Source organism: Cololabis saira, chromosome 1 (genome assembly GCF_033807715.1).
Source record: "Cololabis saira isolate AMF1-May2022 chromosome 1, fColSai1.1, whole genome shotgun sequence".
Lineage (NCBI taxonomy): Eukaryota > Metazoa > Chordata > Actinopteri > Beloniformes > Belonidae > Cololabis > Cololabis saira.
Window position 1 is genome coordinate 13981265 of NC_084587.1, and position 18229 is coordinate 13999493.

The 18229-nt window shown below is 41.3% G+C and overlaps 1 protein-coding gene across 2 annotated transcripts in view; it reads left to right on the forward strand.

The window, feature by feature from the left end:
- The first annotated feature begins 1607 nt into the window (after positions 1-1607).
- Positions 1608-18229, forward strand: part of dlc1 (DLC1 Rho GTPase activating protein) — a 174718-nt gene continuing 158096 nt past the window's right edge. The window contains exons 1-4 of one of the 2 annotated variants that reach the window (XM_061744539.1): positions 1608-2047; positions 3007-4959; positions 9668-9802; positions 10093-10197. In XM_061744539.1, the coding sequence (XP_061600523.1) occupies positions 3073-4959; positions 9668-9802; positions 10093-10197 (2127 nt within the window). In that variant the 5' untranslated portion in view covers positions 1608-2047; positions 3007-3072. The remainder of the gene's footprint in view (positions 2048-3006; positions 4960-9667; positions 9803-10092; positions 10198-18229) is intronic. The other variant, XM_061744607.1, reaches the window with a different exon arrangement.

Consider the following 18229-nt stretch of genomic DNA (forward strand, 5'->3'; position numbering starts at 1 on the left):
TGTGGTTTTTTTTTTGCCAGTTATCAGCAAACGTGAACATCTGTTTGAATGATCACATTAAAGCATTCACCCATGCAGAATATAAGCTACACCAGCTGCCTTGTGGCTGTACAAGACTTTTGATTGGCCTAAGGAGGTCTAGCCTTTAAATTATAATGTCCACAAGAGATAATGAGTAGATGGCCTGAGTCATGTTCTGTGTTGGTCTCACCTCAATCACCAGCTCCATCCACATGGAAGCCACTGTGACTGAAGAAAATATGTGTTACATTGCATTACACTGACTGCACGCAGCATGTGACACGATACAGAGGACTCTTGCTGAACTTGGATGCTTTCCCTTCAGTACCAGTAGGGCCCATCTGTGTCCCAGGAGAGCCAACTTTAATGGCAGTGAGCAGTTTCCCAGTGAAGAGCCTAAGAAAAGACTCACCCGGAGCTTCACCTCACATCTGGATGACCCGGAGGTTACAGGCCAGGGGTTGCCGGGACACTTGGAAGGGTCTTCATTCCAGTTTTCCTTTGTGCTTTGATTGTCCCAGTTGGTTTATGCTTTTTCTTTTTTTTTTTTTTTTTACACAGCTGACTTGACAGAAGAGGGAAAAAATATCCATGGTTGTTTGTTTCTGTGTGGTCTTTTGAAGGACTGGTGACTCATCCAAGGTGCGCTTTGCTTCTCACCCAGTGTCAGCAGGGCTACGCTCCAGCCTATTGGACCCAGATAACGGCTTTGACAACCCTAAATTCGGTTTGGTGAAAATTTTTAGAGATTAATTTATGGGTTTTTCAAATATGACGGGTTTTTTTCTGCAGCTTTTCCTTTTGTTTCTGCCAAGTGCCTCAGAAATGACCATTTTAGGAAATTAACTACTAGTATTTGGGTACATACTTTTTTTTCTTTCCTCTAGTCTTTTTTTAAAACTATGATGTCACGTTTAGCGTAAAGTTGTCCATTTTGTCTCACAACATTATTAGTGGTCATTTACTTAAGCCTTTGAGAACACTTTTAGAGTGTAGTATTAGATTATCTGCAGACATGTCTTGCCTCGGCTTTGTTGAATACTGCAAGTGTTTGGTTAAGAATACTTGTAGCGTTACACGATGACAAATTAAGAAAAAAATAATAACAATAATAATACCGAGCTGTAGATAAAACTGCCAAAACATTAGAGCAATCTCTCCTGGCTCTTAGCCACAAGTCTTACAAGGCAGCCAGTCTGTTACTAATCAAAACCAACTGGTGGGAGACTTTCTCAGCTTGTGAGCTAAAGAAAACTGGAGGAAAGACGGCTGCAAAGAGGAAAAGAGCAGTTTTGAGAAGAAGATAAATGGTTCTTTCGAAAACAGTGAGTATAGTGCGTACGTTAAAGGAAGTTGTAATGAATAAATGTGTAAAGTGTTTGCGTTAAATTTCGTAGCGAAGGAGATGGAACTTCGAGGATGTGATTCATTCTCAGTGTCAAACCCAACGGGGAGGGGACATGAGGAGAAGAGGGATAGAACGGATGAGAGCAGGGGTGGAGTGGGGGAAAGAAAACCCGGCCCCTCTTCTACCACCCCGACTCCTCAGCATTCTGCGTCAGCAAAAACCCTAATGTGATCAAGATGGAAATTGTCTCTGGACTTTTCGCTGCTGCCCGGCTTTCTGGATGCCTTTGGGGGCTTCTCTGTCTGTCCAGAAGCTTCAGAGCTTCAAATATACTTACTTGAGTGTTGAAAATGGCTCACAGGAACTTAGATGAAGGACTGTAAATGTGAAAATGTCAGCTCACTCGGGAAAACTTGGATTTATTTTTTTTCTTCTTAAAGTGGACAAATTGTTCTTGGTGGATGAATGAAAAGTCAGCCCACGAAACAGCTCTGGATAACGACTCAAAGCAAGTACTGCGTCTACAGCCTGTTTATTGGATTACGTATTAAATTACTGGATAATCACAATATTCAGATACCGGATTCTGCTGGAGAATTTGCCAGAAGTATTCCACTGAAATATCCGCAGTATACTCCAATATGAGCCTGGTTGTCAGTTTGAGGACAATGACAGAAGGTAACAGCTCTTAGACACCTTTTTCTAACTTCCCTGCAGCTGAGTGAAATGCTGTGCTTATCCATATTGGGTTTTACGATATTTCTGAAAAATCTGTTCCTCTGCTATTTAAATTGTCTTGTCTGAGCACAGAAAGTCCAGCTGCATATCCGTTATTCCTTATCAGCCTAATATCACACGCTTCTAAGTATTGCAGATATGTAGCTCGGACAGATTGGTTTTTTTTTCATGGAGAATTAGTTTGTGTTTTGTAGTGATAAGTCTACACCAGAGTGACAGGGGAAAGAAAGCGCAGGATATTAACAACATTTTTGTTTGCCGCATGTGGACAGACACATAGCGTGCATCACAACTCCGCTGGATTGCAGACGACCAGCTGTTGAGGGGCCACTTGCTGTCATTTGCTGCTTTTGTTTCCCGTGAGTTACATCGTTCTCATTTCTGCGGGAATGTGCAATGACAGTTAACCATGCATTTTTCAAGCTATTCTTCAGCAGTTAAAGTGGTTCAGATTGAAATAAAGTGGCCATTTTAAGATGAAAGAACATAAACAAAGGAAGGGACATTTTCCCACGTGTTAAAAAATGTTGTGATACTTTAGTGTCTTAGCTGTCGCAGCTTTTTACCCTGGAACATTCTTTCCTCAAAAGCAAACACAGATGTTATAGCTCAACGGAGCTAAGTGTAGATGTGAGTGGTAATGTGAAATTTGGAGCAGCATTTGCTTGAAAACAATCTCCCCTGTTAGATCAACATAGCAGGCTCTAGTTTATGCTTCCCAGGGAGTTTTTAATGCAGTCTAATTGCAACCCTCTTGAACCTTCACTTAGTACTTCCTGTTTAGCTAAGAAGTGAATCATTGTTTTCCATATTGTCATCTGCAAATTCAGTTACTGTAAACGTATAACTGGGGACTGTTTGGTGCTTCTTACTGCCATTTCTTTTTTTCTCAATTTCAGCAGATGTTGTGCTTGGATTTAACCTGGCATAAAACCAGCTCTGTGGGATAGAACTGGTTTTCCACCATGCCGGTCGCCATACGGAAAAGAAGTTGGGAAGAGCATGTGACTCACCCATCAGGATTACAGTATAGCTATGATGACCTGGATCTGGTCTGCTGTCATGGAGTAGACGGTGACGAGGTTCGGATGGGCTCTGGCGCTTTAAAACAAGGCCGACGGACGAGGTGTGCCTCCATGCCGGAGGGCTGCCACCAACTGCCTGCAGAAGATCCTTCTCAGACACTTGGGGTGACGCCTTCTGCTGATAAGGATGCTACTGAATCAGAACACCTGAGACCGACCGAAAACAATGGAAATGATCCACAGGATTTGCAGGAGTCAAGTCCTTGCTCTCAGGAGCCGGCGGGTGCTGACACTCACCAAAACAACTCTGAATCAGAGCATCTCCAAACCATAAACACTGGGGATTCCGGAGTCTTTTTTTGCATGTCTAGTTCAAATATTTCTTGCCCAGCTGATACCACCAATCCGACTAAGGATACTCAACATTGGGAAAGTGGCATCATGTCAGAAGGTAGTCAGAGTCACATCTGCAATGATGATAATTTCTTTAAAAGTCCAAATATATGTCATGAAGAGCAACAATGCATCTCTATCTCTTCAAACAATGAGCTTCTATTGTCTGAAAGTGCTCGTGAACCGTCTGGCGAACTTCCAAACCATCACGAAACAAAGGAAAGCCATGCAGAGGGTTACAGCAGACCTCCTGCGATCTCTGGGGCCGTATTAAACCAGTTCTCTGTTGTTGAGCCGGAGCCTCAAACTGCCTCCCCAGATGTTGTCGAAGGGATGATTTCCACCTCTGATCAAGCTGCTGTAAGTGGATCTGTTGCTGCGCCTCACAGTTCAGCTAATGTGATGGAAGCCGGTAATGCAACGTCAATGGCTAACAAAACCATAGAGACAGTGTTGACGTTAGCAGGAGTTGGTGACGAAGGAGAAACTAACAGCTGGAGCGCAGATTCTGCCCACACGCTGGATGAGCAGAAAGATTCAGAAACTCTGAATAATGCTGCAGGATATAAGAGTCCCTCAAGAGACATTGAAGGAGAGCAGGATTGTGATGACCGTGCCGGGGCGCCGGAGCAGGACTGTGGTTGTGAAATATTTTGCCAGACGTTGCTGGAACAGCATGATGTTGAAACGCCAGCAGGGAACTGGCCTCATGAAGATGAAAGTGCACAAGGAGGGAGCAGCGAGGAAGCAGCACATGTCAGGCACGAGCCCTCTGAATCTCCCGATACTGGAGTCAAAAGGCAGCCTTGCTCCTCGACAGCGAACCAGAACGTGTCATCTGAACAGGCAAACGCTGGATATTCACGAGGAGATCCCAGCCAGACAAACACGGATCAGTCTCAGCAAGCCTCTCTAAATCAATCGGAGGTACATTCTGATCAAGTCATATTACCCAAAGAACTGACTGCGTCTGAGGATCTCCCCACACCTAATCCTTCAGAAAATACTTGTTCAAAACTGGACACAATTCTAGAAATCAGCTCATTCGCAGCGAACGCCTCCACTCCGCTGAAACCGCAACAGAAAACTGGTGATAATACGACCCAAAATCCAGTTCAGGATGCCTTTTTAGATGATGAATATGAGGCTACTGAGCAACTGACGCAAAAACTAACACCAGGCTCTAAAGAGGTCAGTAATGGACTCCATAGCAACCAGACCTCTGATAGTTACTTCAGCTCAGAGTCACCTGCTTCTGAGGTGGCAGATGGTCACAGGGAACACTACCGGCCTGGGGCCACAATTTCTACGATGGAAGAGCCAGACGAGGCCATACACTCAGCTTCTCACAGCGACGCACAACCTCCCGGCTCAGTTGTCAATGGAATAAATGACCCAGGAGACCAGAAAGGGGACAAAGTGCGCATGAGGAAGGTAAGACTTATCACGACGATACAATTTGACATTATTATCAGTTTTAGATCATAGCAATGGCTCCTCAAGCTCCTCAGTCCAGCGTCTTTTTCAAAATGAGCAGATCCCAGGCATAAATGTCTGACAAATAATTTGTCCCACACTCTGGCAAGTGTCTCGGAAAAACAATGACTTCACTCTCACATGCTCACAGATCTGTGAGAGGGGGGATCTGTTAAATGTTTTATTCTTTCTCAACTGCTCATTGCAAAACAAGGTCCTATAAGGACATGGGGACTGTAAATGCAGAGGAGGTTGGAGGCTCGACTCCCGTCCGGGGTGAAATGCTTGCACTGTTTCTGTCATCATACAGTACGTTGGGCAATTCATACAGCTGTAAGTGGCAGCTTTTCTTTGGGGCATACAAACATTTAGATAAGCTGTTGATTTGAATTTACGTGATCAAAGCTGATGTGGTATTATATATCTTTTTTCTCTTTTGCACTGACAACACGATATTCATAATACAGAGCGAAAAGCCCCTTCATCAGGCATGTTGTCTACACAAGTATGACAAATGGAAAAATGAACCGTTACAAGAGCTTGTGCTTTATTTGAATTTTTTATTTTTTTGTATATCTCTCGTCCATGATCTGTCTGTGAAGGATACATTCCCAAAGATATGTTACATTTTTTTCTATCATTATGATTCATGTATGAATTAATATTTGCAGTTTTGGTCATCATCAGCATTAATGGCATTAAAAAAAAAAACAGTCGGCATCCAGTGTGATCTACGCAGCCATGAGTTCATATTGTGTAGCTCAGATGTGAATTGTTGTAGTACAGTGTCTTGAGGAGGGTCAGTGAAACTGAAATCAGGGTTCCCACTCTGAGGGAGAATCTGCTTTAATCCTCTTTGTCTGAACATCTTGTGAAGGACAAGTTGGCGCAGTTGAGAGGTAATTAAATGACCATCAATTTTGGTTTGGCTGATTTATCTGTCACACGTGCATGCGCTTTTTCCAAGGGTTTTTGATCCTTTGCTTAGAGCTGCCAACATGATGATCATATAAAGACTGTAAACAAAACTGCATGAACTAACATCTGTTTACACAGGAGCCAACAACAGTCTCCCTTTGAAGTCTGAAATCTCACGGCTTCATGCAGCGACCGCTTTAAATGGAGTTTAAAGCAAGACTGTCTAGCCTAAATTCAGATTTATCAGTCTTGCGAAGGTGTTTCTTTTTTAACCTGTCCAGATCTTTGTGTACTCTTTTCCTCTTCAGGAGCAGTTTCTGTGCAGGGTTTTGGGTTGAACTACTGGTTACAAGCCCTACTTTATCATTTTATAATATACTTTTTTTTCTGAAGAAATCCCAGAGATCAAATTTAAAGTTGCCAGGCTATACTGTTTTTTTTTTTTTTATTCCTATTTGCTGACTAATCTGTTCTTCCCTGATTAAATTGGATCTAACACAAAGTTATGTCTGTATTGCAAAGTATTTCATAAAAAAAATTACTCTTACTCCATCACGTATGTAGGTAATTTCTATGTTATAATAAAACGATATAGGAGCTAAACCGACTTTTTGATCATATTAAACATTTGACTGTTTTTGAGCAGCACTGGAATCTCGACTTACATGAGTTAAATCTTTCATAGAACAGTTTTCAGAAGAATTTCAGAATTTCAGAAGCATTTGCGCACATTCGACGCGGTCCAGACCCGTATCTGACGTACATTGATTCTGGCCCGATCGACAACTGCAGTCATTCCAGGTGTCATCCTCCAAATTCAGGCCAACATCTGTTCACAATTCTGAATTCATGTAGTCCATTAAGTAAAACAGTATGTACTTATTTCTTATCTGCACAGAAATCTTAAACTTTCAAACTGATGCATCTTCTTTAAATTAAAATTAATTTTGTTCTGGTAATGACTCATAATATATTAATATTAAATAAGTGAATGAAGATTCTTCTATATAACAAGCCCACAATGAAAGGGGTCCATTATGAAACATACAAGTATCTCCCGTGGAGGTGAAGTCCTGTGGTATATTTAATATGCTGGAAAAGCAAACGAAGCCTCCGAGTGTCCTCAAGAAGGACATTTAGTATTATTATCTCTCATTAGACAATGACAGCAGCTATCTGGTTCAATCGCTGACTAGATATTGTACAAACTAAAGGCCACGTCCCCAGTGGACCATGTTGTTGTTGCAAATCCAGTTTGTAAAATGAAGCCATCTGGTTTGCATAATGGCTTGAGATTAAACTGATATTGGGCTTTGTTACATTGCTTATTTGTTTTAGCAACAAGGCTTTATCCTCACCCCAGGGCCAAACTGGCCAAACTGTTATTTATCTGGCTGCAGATGTCTTGGCAACATCTCCCTCCCAGTGCTCTCTTTTGTCTTTCTCCCTGTATGTTTTAATTAAATCTGTATCCCTTGGTCACTAGTGATGAATAAAATAACATTAACATTTATGTTGCCAGATGTGTAGTTTGGGGACCGCTCACTGCTCAAAGTCAGAGAGGGAAAGCTTATTTGGTGCACAGATTTGAGAAGTAGGATTTTGAGTGGGTGTTGTGACTGAGAAGCTGTAAAAAAAAGAGCAAGGAAAGGCAAAAAAAAGGAATTTCAAACAGTGTGGGAACCATTTTTCATCAAAAAAAAAGAAAGAAACAGGAAGTTGGGAGCAGTTGGGAACAGTAACCTTAATAATGGGAAAGACAGAAGATATTTTCTGAGAACTACCAAACCACGAGTAACGCCCCTAAAAAAAACAAATCCTTTCTGATGCAGCTAAAGTTTTACTTTTCTTTTTTCTTTTTACAGTTTTGTGGTTGTTATTGCCATCCTGAGACAGATACTTTTGTCCATTCAGTGAGGCCTCGTAAAGATGTCATTGTTTCATCATGGTACAATGTTTTCATTGTGATACTTTGCCGGGGAGACAGAATGTAGGGATGTGCGAAGCCTCGAGCTCGGAATGTTGCTGAACGCATCAGCGTGAAGTGCATTTCACGACATGGCCCTCGACATCTATTTGCTTTCCACGCAAACCCAATAGAAACTGATTTTGACAGACTAATTGGGCACTAACTGGAAAATAAATGCAAGCCCAAGTCATAAGACATTATTTGGGATGAGTTGGAGGCCAGAAACTGGGTCTGCTGCTGCCGTAGATACTTGAGCCTTACTCACATTTCATCTCTCATGACCGCTGTCCTGAATAAACCACAGTAACCACATAAGGGCGCATATTTATTAAAATATACAGACTTTTTTGTTCATCCTTTATGAACCTACAAGCTTTTACTTAAATATATATCTCACTGGCTAGGATGCAGCAGATATTGAAAAATAATGGATGGTATTACACCAAGGAACAGCACAGGACAACGTCTCCCACATTCAAAGGTTTAAATGGGCTTGAACCGTGCACATTCATGCATTTGCACACAAATCAGTTTGACAGGGAGCCACAACACGTTTTTGCTTTAGGCTCTGCAGGATTTCTACAGGATTTGAGTCCTCTAACAAACGCTGGTATTGCATGAAAGAAGAGAGTTGAGCAAAAAAAAAGTATGGTATGGTTTTAGGTTAAGGGTGCTGAGCTGAGCTGTAAGTAATCCAGGCTGCTTTACTGGATTCACACCACCTGAGGTCAGTGTTAGACTTTTCTTCTTTTTTTTTTATCACCCTGATAAATTAAGAATTCAGGTTTGTTGAATATTTCAGCAGAAATGGAGGACACAACACAAAAGAGAAGCATAGTTCTTCTTCAGAGACGGTGATTATGGGATCAAACGAAACCAAGTCTCAAAACCTTTGAGCATTTATTCTGTGTAGATGTGGGGGTTTTTTTCTTGATATGTTTCTCTTCATTGTTATGCGGTTTTAATGAATTTGATTAATTTTCAGTTTTTTCCATCTGTGTCTTTGTGTATGAGCTGTGCTACACAAATAACTTTCTGAGCCTTGTCTCCATCTTCTGATCACTCATATTGAATCATCACTGTCACATATTGAAACAGTACAACATGCTTAGTTTTGATAATTTCTTAAAGTTTTCTACACTCAAACTGGTTTTTAAGTGTCTACAGAACCTAGCACCAGATGTTTTATGTAAGTTAGTTAGCAGGCAGAATAGTGGTAGGATCACCAGGGGAACAACAAGTGGTAACTGTAAGGTTGAACGCCGTAAGACCTCCTTTGGGCAGTCAGCGTTCTCTATAAAGGGCTCTCAAATGTGGAACACACTGCCAACTGAGATAAAAACAACTCAAGATTTTAAGGTTTTTACTAAAAATGTCAAAGACTGGTTGAAGCAAAATCAGAAATGTACGCATTTTTAATCACCTGTAACCGCTAATAGGGTGCTCTCTTGCAAGCTGAGAATTGTAAATAGGATATAGCTTTGCATGTTGAAAATTGAATGTATTTTTGTATTCTTTTTCTCCTTTCTTTCGTTTTCTTTTACTAAAAGCCTAACTAGGGACAGGAGAGGGAAACTAGCAATAGCTATAATCTCTGTATGCAGAACATCAGTCACATTGCCTTGTTTGTAATGAGTGAATGTGATCACATGTAAACCTGCATTGTCCCTATTAAATAAAATTAATTAATTAATTAATTAGAAATGGTAAAGGAAACTTGAGTTGCTGCAGCATTTTTAAGTTGTATTTTTCCCTACTGATGCATCCCTCTCTCTTCAGCGTGAACACGCACGTTTGGACTCGATGGTACTGCTGCTGATGAAGCTGGACCAGCTGGACCAGGAAATTGAAAATGCCCTCAGTGCCACTTCTTCTATGGACAGCACGCCCACCCTCCATCGCCGACATGTCCTGGTACACACATACTGTATATGCTTGTCACACTCTGGCTGTAATCTCCGTTTAAAAACTCCTTAACTACCACGTCTATTATTTTAAACACAAAACAATATGTATGGCGTTAGGTGTAGATGAAATGAGCCTTCTTTTTCCTTAGCAACAGTAATCTGATCTGAGTGCTGGTGGCCAAAATGAATGAGGCTCATCAATCTTAAAATAAATCTGCCTTCTTTATCATATTTGAAGAAACACTGAAAGCGATGGAGGAATGCAGGGTCTAACACGTTTGCATTTTACTTGTGCAGGAGGTTGATTTAGGATCCAGGCCAGCAGCCTCACAACCCCTCCCACCTACCACTGCTCTCTCTTCAGGATCCGCGCCAGCTCCTGGAGTAAAACCTAAGAGTCGGGTGAGTCAAGAAGTCGGCGCGGGTGCCGTGTACATAAAGACCTTAGAATGGTACATTTATCAGACTTTGGGTCAACTTTTAGGTGCAAGTTGTGTTTCATGCATATTTTTTGGACTGGGGGAGCGGTAGAAATCATGTAAGGACATAAAACATAAATAGTATCTGAAATTGGATTTCAGCATCAAAAGTTTAGTTTAGTTTAGTTTATTGTTTTGCACAGTTTTTAAAAAATATACAGGACATATCAATGATAAACACTATAGGTGCAGGAAGAGGCAAAAAACCCAATGGGCTTATTTGAAGCCTCCACCGAAGATATTAAAATTTCATGTCAAGATTAACATACAAAAAAACAGAAAGTAAAACAAAGCAAAAGCAGGTGAAAATGGACAATAAGCACAATTTAACCACGCAGGAGGAAAGTCACAGACTGATAAAAAATATATGAATTACCAATATATATTTACAACTATAATCTGACGTTCATCAATATTCTAATCCTGATACAGTACAAAAACAACCTGTGGACTGGCTGTAGTGAAAAAGGGATCGTGAGATCTTACTAGATATTCATAGATTATGTTTAATTTTAACTTTAAGGAAAATAAAATGACAATCTCATCATATTTTAAGAACATTTGACCAGAGTCTGACTGGCATATTACTTATTCTGGACAGCACTGTCATACCCTGGTCATTAAAATGATCTCAAACTCACACATTAAAATAAGATTTCCCGCACATACACTTCTTGCTTACTGCGATCTTGCCCAGCCGTGGTTCCTGACGTAGTTTTTCCTTTACTGTCGCAATAGATTTTTGTGGTTGTGGTAAATTGAATTGGTCATATTTGTTCAGGCATTCTGAGCGAACGGAAATCTTTTTAACATTTACAGATGTCCAGACTGTCCCCAAAACCCCAAATAAATGAGGAATAAAAGCTGCACACACTCGATTTACTGAACCTAATTCCCTGTTTATGATTTTAAGACCATTTAAAACAATAGTTTACTGCTTTATAGAGGCACTTGGTTTATGTTTATGTCCAAAATTAGACATGTAAATATTAGTGTGTAGTTTTCAATTGTGTAAAGAGATACTATTAGGGCTGCCACTAACCATTATTGTCTTGTCGATTAATCTATCAATTATTTTTTCAATTAATCAATAAATCTAATGATAATTTTTTTTTAGATGAATCTTATGGTGATTTTTTTTCCACTTTTTGATACTTTTAAATGCCAACAAATAATGCATTTGACCATTCTCACAACTTTTTACTACATAAAAAATGAAGTAAATGTCATACATCAACCAAGGCAAAAGTGTCTTAGGGCATCATATGGTTTATTCAGGACAATCTCCATAAATCTAAAATAACAAAGGCCCAAAAGACATCACTTTGTGTAAAAGTCCATAATTCTAACATAAATTCTGCCCAAGGTTGTGAGTCTGAATGGTTTTCCATCCCAGGCGTTAAACTGCTACTTTACCTCTTAACCCTTGTGCTGTCTTTGGGTCAAGGAAGGAGGAAGAGAAGAAGGGAGGAAAGAAGGGAGAAAAGAAGGAAGGAAGGAAGGAAGGAAGGAAGGAAGGAAGGAAGGAAGGAAGGAAGGAAGGAAGGAAGGAAGGAAGGAAGGAAAGAAGGAAAGAAGGAAAGAAGGAAGGAAGAATGAAAATAAGGAAGGAAAGAAGGGAGAAAAGAAGGAAAGAAGAATGAAAATAAGGAAGGAAAGAAGGGAGAAAAGAAGGAAGGAAGGAAGGAAGGAAGGAAGGAAGGAAGGAAGGAAGGAAGGAAGGAAGGAAGGAAGGAAGGAAGGAAGGAAGGAAGGAAGGAAGGAAGGAAGGAAGGAAGGAAGAATGAAAATAAGGAAGGAAAGAAGGGAGAAAAGAAGGAAAGAAGAATGAAAACTAGAAAATTTCTGGAAATTTTGATATGGGCATGCCCTACCGCCCATTCGTCCCCTCTCGCTGCTTTGGTTTTGGGCTGTACTGGTTGGGTTTAGGGTGGTTCTATGTCAGTTTGAGGTGTTTTTACACTTGTATTTCATTCATTCCTGTGCTCCCAATAGTTATTAATGGGGCGCGCTTTTTGGCATCTAGCGTTGCCACGGTAACGCTTTTGACTGAGAATAGTAATGCCCATCGAGGCAAGATGGAGACGCATCTAACGATGTATGCCTTGCATGGGTGCATGTTCCGGTTCAGGCTACGTTAACGGATAGGTTTTTTTTTTCACCATGGTACAAAACCCCATCCGAATGAATGGGGCCATTTGGCCTGGATTTTGACATAAAATTTCCTTAAATCCCAGCTTCATGAAATTTGAATATGTTGAAGTCCACAGCGTGCCGAGTCAGGGGACATTTGTACGATGTCTCTACAATAACCTGTTGCCTAGCAACAAGCGTCCAAATTCAAACAGAAATTAAAAAAAAAATGAAAGGCCAATATCGCAAAAACTGTAATAATTAGCATAATGAGGTTGTACGTAGCGTTAGGGACAATCGGGCCGAGTGTTTGAAAGTTTTAACGATGTCTCTACGATAAAGTTCGACCGAGCAATAAGCGTCTGAATTTTTGCCTTTTTTTTTGCTTTTTGGCATCTAGCGTTGCCACGGTAACACTTTTGACTGAGAAAAGTAATGCCCATCGAGGCACGATGGAGACGCATCCAACGATGTATGCCATGCATGGGTGCACGTTCCGGTTCGGGCAGCATTAACAGATTGTTTATTCACATGGTCCCCCATACAAATGCATTGGTTTTTGTTGCCCTGGTAACAAGCCCCATAGGATAGAATGGGACAATTTGGCTTTAATATCTCAAAAGCTGTAAACGACAGCGTAATGAGACCTCAGTATGTTGTAGTCCACATGAAGCTGAGTCTTTTAACGTTGGAACCAAGTCTCTGCGATACCGCATTGCCCCGCAACAAGCATCCGAAGTTCCGTTAGCATCAAAATGAACAATGTGGAATATCTCAAAAACCGTAATAGCAAGCATGACGAGACTAAAATATGTTGCAGTACAAAGTGTCCCGGGTTGGTCAATGTTGTAATGATGTCTGTACGATAAACCGTTGCCTAGCAACAAGCGTCCAAAATAAAATAGATTTTTTTTTTAAATTGAAAGTTAAATATCGCAAAAACCGTAATAACTAGCATGATGAAGTTTTATGGTCCTTTAGTGACTATCGGGCCGAGTGTTTGAAAGTTTGAACGATGTCTCTACGATAAAGTTCGGCCGAGCAATAAGCGTGGGAATTTTCGCCTTTTTTTTTGCTTTTTGGCAACTAGCGTTGCCACGGTAACCCCTATTACGGAGAAAAGTAATGCCCATCGAATCACGATGGAGACGCATCCAACGATGTATGCCATGCATGGGTGCACGTTGCGGTTCGGGCCGTATTAACGGACGAAAAAAAGTGCGGAATAAGAATAATAATAACTAGAAAATTTCTGGAAATTTTGATATGGGCATGCCCTACTGCCCATTCGTCCCCTCTCGCCGCTTTGGTTTAGGGCTGTAGTGGTTGTGTTCGGGGCGGTTCTATGTCAGTTTGAGGTGTTTACGGTTGTATTGCATTCATTCCTGTGCTCCCAATAGCTATTAATGGGGCGCGCTTTTTGCCGTCTAGCGTCCCCACTGTAACGCTTTTGACTGAGAAAAGTAATGCCCATCGAGGCACGATGGAGAAGCATCTAACGGTGTATGCCGTGCATGGGTGCACGTTCCGGTTCAGACTACGTTAACGGATAGGGTTTTTTTCCACCATGGTAAAAAAAAACCCATCCGAATGAATGGGGCCATTTGGCATGGATTTTACATTAAAGCTTCCTTAAATCACAGCTTCATGAAATTTGAATATGTTGAAGATCACAGCTTGCCGAGTCGGGGAACATTTGTATCATGTCTCTACGATAATCTGTTGCCTAGCAACAAGCATCCAAAGTCAAACGGAAATAAAAAAAAAAAAGAAAGGTCAATATCGCAAAAACTTTAAAAGTTGACATAATGAGGTTCTAGGGTCCGTTAGTGCCAATCAGGCCGAGTGTTTGAAAGTTTGAACGATATCTCTACGATAAAGTCCGGCCGAGCAATAAGCGTCTGAATTTTCGCCTTTTTTTTTTGCTTTTTGGCATCTAGCGTTGCCACGGTAACACTTTTGACTGAGAAAAGTAATGCCCATGGAGGCACGATGGAGACGCATCCAACGATATATGCCATGCATGGGTGCACATTGCGGTCCGAGCAGTATTAACAGATTGTTTATTCACATGCTCTCCCATACAAATGCATAGGTTTTTGTTGCCATGGTAACAAGCCCCATAGGATAGAATGGGACAATTTGGCTTTAATATCTCAAAAGCTGTAAACGAGAGCGTAATGAGACCTCAGTATGGTGTAGTCCACATCAAGCTGAGTCTTTTAACGTTGGAACAAAGTCTCTGCGATACCACGTTGCCGCGCAACAAGCATCCGAAGTTCCGTTAGCATCAAAATGAACAATGTGGAATATCTCAAAAACCGTAATAGCAAGCATGACGAGACTAAAATATGTTGCAGTACAAAGCGTCCCGGGTTTGTCAATGTTGTAATGATGTCTGTACGATAAACCGTTGCCTAGCAACAAGCGTCCAAAATAAAATAGATTTTTTTTTTAAATTGAAAGTTAAATATCGCAAAAACCGTAATAAGTAGCATGATGAAGTTTTATGGTCCTTTAGTGACTATCGGGCCGAGTGTTTGAAAGTTTGAACGATGTCTCTACGATAAAGTTCGGCCGAGCAATAAGCGTGGGAATTTTCGCCTTTTTTTTTGCTTTTTGGCAACTAGCGTTGCCACGGTAACCCCTATTACGGAGAAAAGTAATGCCCATCGAATCACGATGGAGACGCATCCAACGATGTATGCCATGCATGGGTGCACGTTGCGGTTCGGGCCGTATTAACGGACGAAAAAAAGTGCGGAATAAGAATAATAATAACTAGAAAATTTCTGGAAATTTTGATATGGGCATGCCCTACCGCCCATTCGACCCCTCTCGCTGCTTTGGTTTGGGGCTGTAGTGGTTGTGTTCGGGGTGGTTCTATGTCAGTTTGAGGTGTTTACGGTTGTATTGCATTCATTCCTGTGCTCCCAATAGTTATTAATGGCGTGCGCTTTTTGGCGTCTAGCGCCCCCCACGGTGACACTTTTGACTGAAAAAAGTAATGCCCATCGAGGCAACATGGAGACGCATCTAACGATGTATGCCATGCATGGGTGCACGTTGCGGTTCAGGCTACATTAATGGATAGGTTTTTTTTAGCTGTGGTGTAAAAACCCATCTGAATGAATGGGGCCATTTGGCATGGATTTTGACATAAAATTTCCTTAAATAACAGCTTCATGAAATTTGAATATGTTGAAGTCCACAGCGTGCCGAATCGGGGAACATTTGTAGGATATCTCTACGATAATCTGTTGCCTAGCAACAAGCGTCCAAAGTCAAACGGAAATAAAGAAAAAAATGAAAGGTCAATATCGCAAAAAGTGTAATAATTGGCATAATGAGCTTGTACGGTCCGTTAGTGCCAATCGGGCCGAGTGCTTGAAAGTTTGAACGATGTCTCTACGATAAAGTCCGGCCGAGCAATAAGCGTTCAAATTTTTCGCCTTTTTTTTTGCTTTTTGGCATCTAGCGTTGCCACGGTAACACTTTCGACCGAGAAAAGTAATGCCCATCAAGGCACCATCGAGACGCATCCAAAGATGTATGCCATGCATGGGTGCATGTTCCGGTCCGGGCAGCGTTAACAGATGGTTTATTCACATGATCCCCCATACAAATGCATTGGTTTTTGTTGCCATGGTAACAAGCTCCATAGGATAGAATGGGACAATTTGGCTTCAATATCTCAAAAGCTGTAAACGACAGCGTAATGAGACCTCAGTATGTTGTAGTCCACAGCAACCTGAGTCTTTTAACGTTGAATTAAAGTCTCTACGACATCGTGTTGCCGCGCAACAAGCGTCCGAAATTCCGTTAGCATCAAAATGATCAAGGTGGAATACCTCAAAAACCGTAATAGCAAGCTTGACGAGACTAAAATATGTTGCAGTACAAAGCGTCCCGGGTTTGTCAATGTTGTAAGGATTTCTGTACGATAAATCGTTGCCTAGCAACAAGCGTCCAAAATAAAAGGGATTTTTTTTTAAAATTGAAAGTTAAATATCGCAAAAACCGTAATAACTAGCAGGATGAAGTTGTATGGTCCTTTAGGGACTAACGGGCCGAGTGTTTGAAAGTTTGAACGATGTCTCTACGATAAAGTTCGGCGGAGCAATAAGCGCGGGAATTTTCGCCTTTTTTTTTGCTTTTTGGCAACTAGCGTTGCCACGGTAACCCCTATTACTGAGAAAAGTAATGCCCATCGAGGCACGATGGAGACGCATCCAACGATGTATGGCATGCATGGGTGCACGTTGCGGTTCGGGCCGTATTAACGGACGAAAAAAAGTGCGGAATAAGAATAATAAGAAAAGGGAAACCTTTTCTGTATACCAATATATCGCCTTCATTTTCATGTTTTTCCTCATTTTTTCGGGCGTGTTTTAGTTTTTGGGGAATTTTTTTTCCCACATCAGAGCGGGGTCATGCTGTACACCTGCTGGTGTGACGTGGGACTTTTGCGACTTTAGCTTGTTAGCAAAATGCTAGCAACAATGCCCTTTGGGCCATTCTGGACGATTGCAATATGGTCATGCCACTACTTGGCATGCCCATAATAATAACTAGAAAATTTCTGGAAATTTTGATATGGGCATGCCCTACCGCCCATTCGTCCCCTCTCGCCGCTTTGGTTTGGGGCTGTAGTGGTTGTGTTTGGGGCGGTTCTATGTCAGTTTGAGGTGTTTTTACGCTTGTATTTCATTCATTCCTGTGCTCCCAATAGTTATTAATGGGGCGCGCTTTTTGGCATCTAGCGTTGCCACGGAAACGCTTTTGACTGAGAATAGTAATGCCCATCGAGGCAAGATGGAGACGCATCTAACGATGTAGGCCGTGCATGGGTGCACGTTCCGGTTCAGGCTACGTTAACGGATAGGTTTTTTTTTTCACCATGGTACAAAACCCCATCCGAATGAATGGGGCCATTTGGCCTGGATTTTGACATAAAATTTCCTTAAATCCCAGCTTCATGAAATTTGAGTATGTTGAAGTCCACTGCGTGCCGAGTTGGGAAACATTTGTACGATGTCTCTACGATAACCTGTTGCCTAGCAACAAGCGTCCAAAGTCAAACGGAAATTTAAAAAAAACCTGAAAGGTAAATATCGCAAAAACTGTAATACTTGGCATAATGAGCTTGTACGTACCGTTAGGGACAATCGGGCCGAGTGTTTAAAAGTTTGAACGATGTCTCTACGACAAAGTTCGATCGAGCAATAAGCGTCTGAATTTTCGCCTTTTTTTTTGCTTTATGGCATCTAGCGTTGCCACGGTAACACTTTTGACTGAGAAAAGTAATGCCCATCGAGGCACGATGGAGACGCATCCAACGATGTATGCCATGCATGGGTGCACGTTCCGGTTCAGGCAGCATTAACAGATTTTTTATTCACATGGTCCCCCATACAAATGCATTGGTTTTTGTTGCCATGGTAACAAGCCCCATAGGATAGAATGGGACAATTTGGCTTCAATATCTCAAAAGATGTAAACGACAGCGTAATGAGCCCTCAGTATGTTGTAGTCCACATCAAACTGAGTATTTTAACGTTGAATCAAAGTCTCTGCGATACCGCGTTGCCGCGCAACAAGCATCCGAAGTTCCGTTAGCATCAAAATGAACAATGTGGAATATCTCAAAAACCGTAATAGCAAGCATGACGAGACTAAAATATGTTGCAGTACAAAGCGTCCCGGGTTTGTCAATGTTGTAATGATGTCTGTACGATAAACCGTTGCCTAGCAACAAGCGTCCAAAATAAAATTGATTTTTTTTTTAAATTGAAAGTTAAATATCGCAAAAACCGTGATAA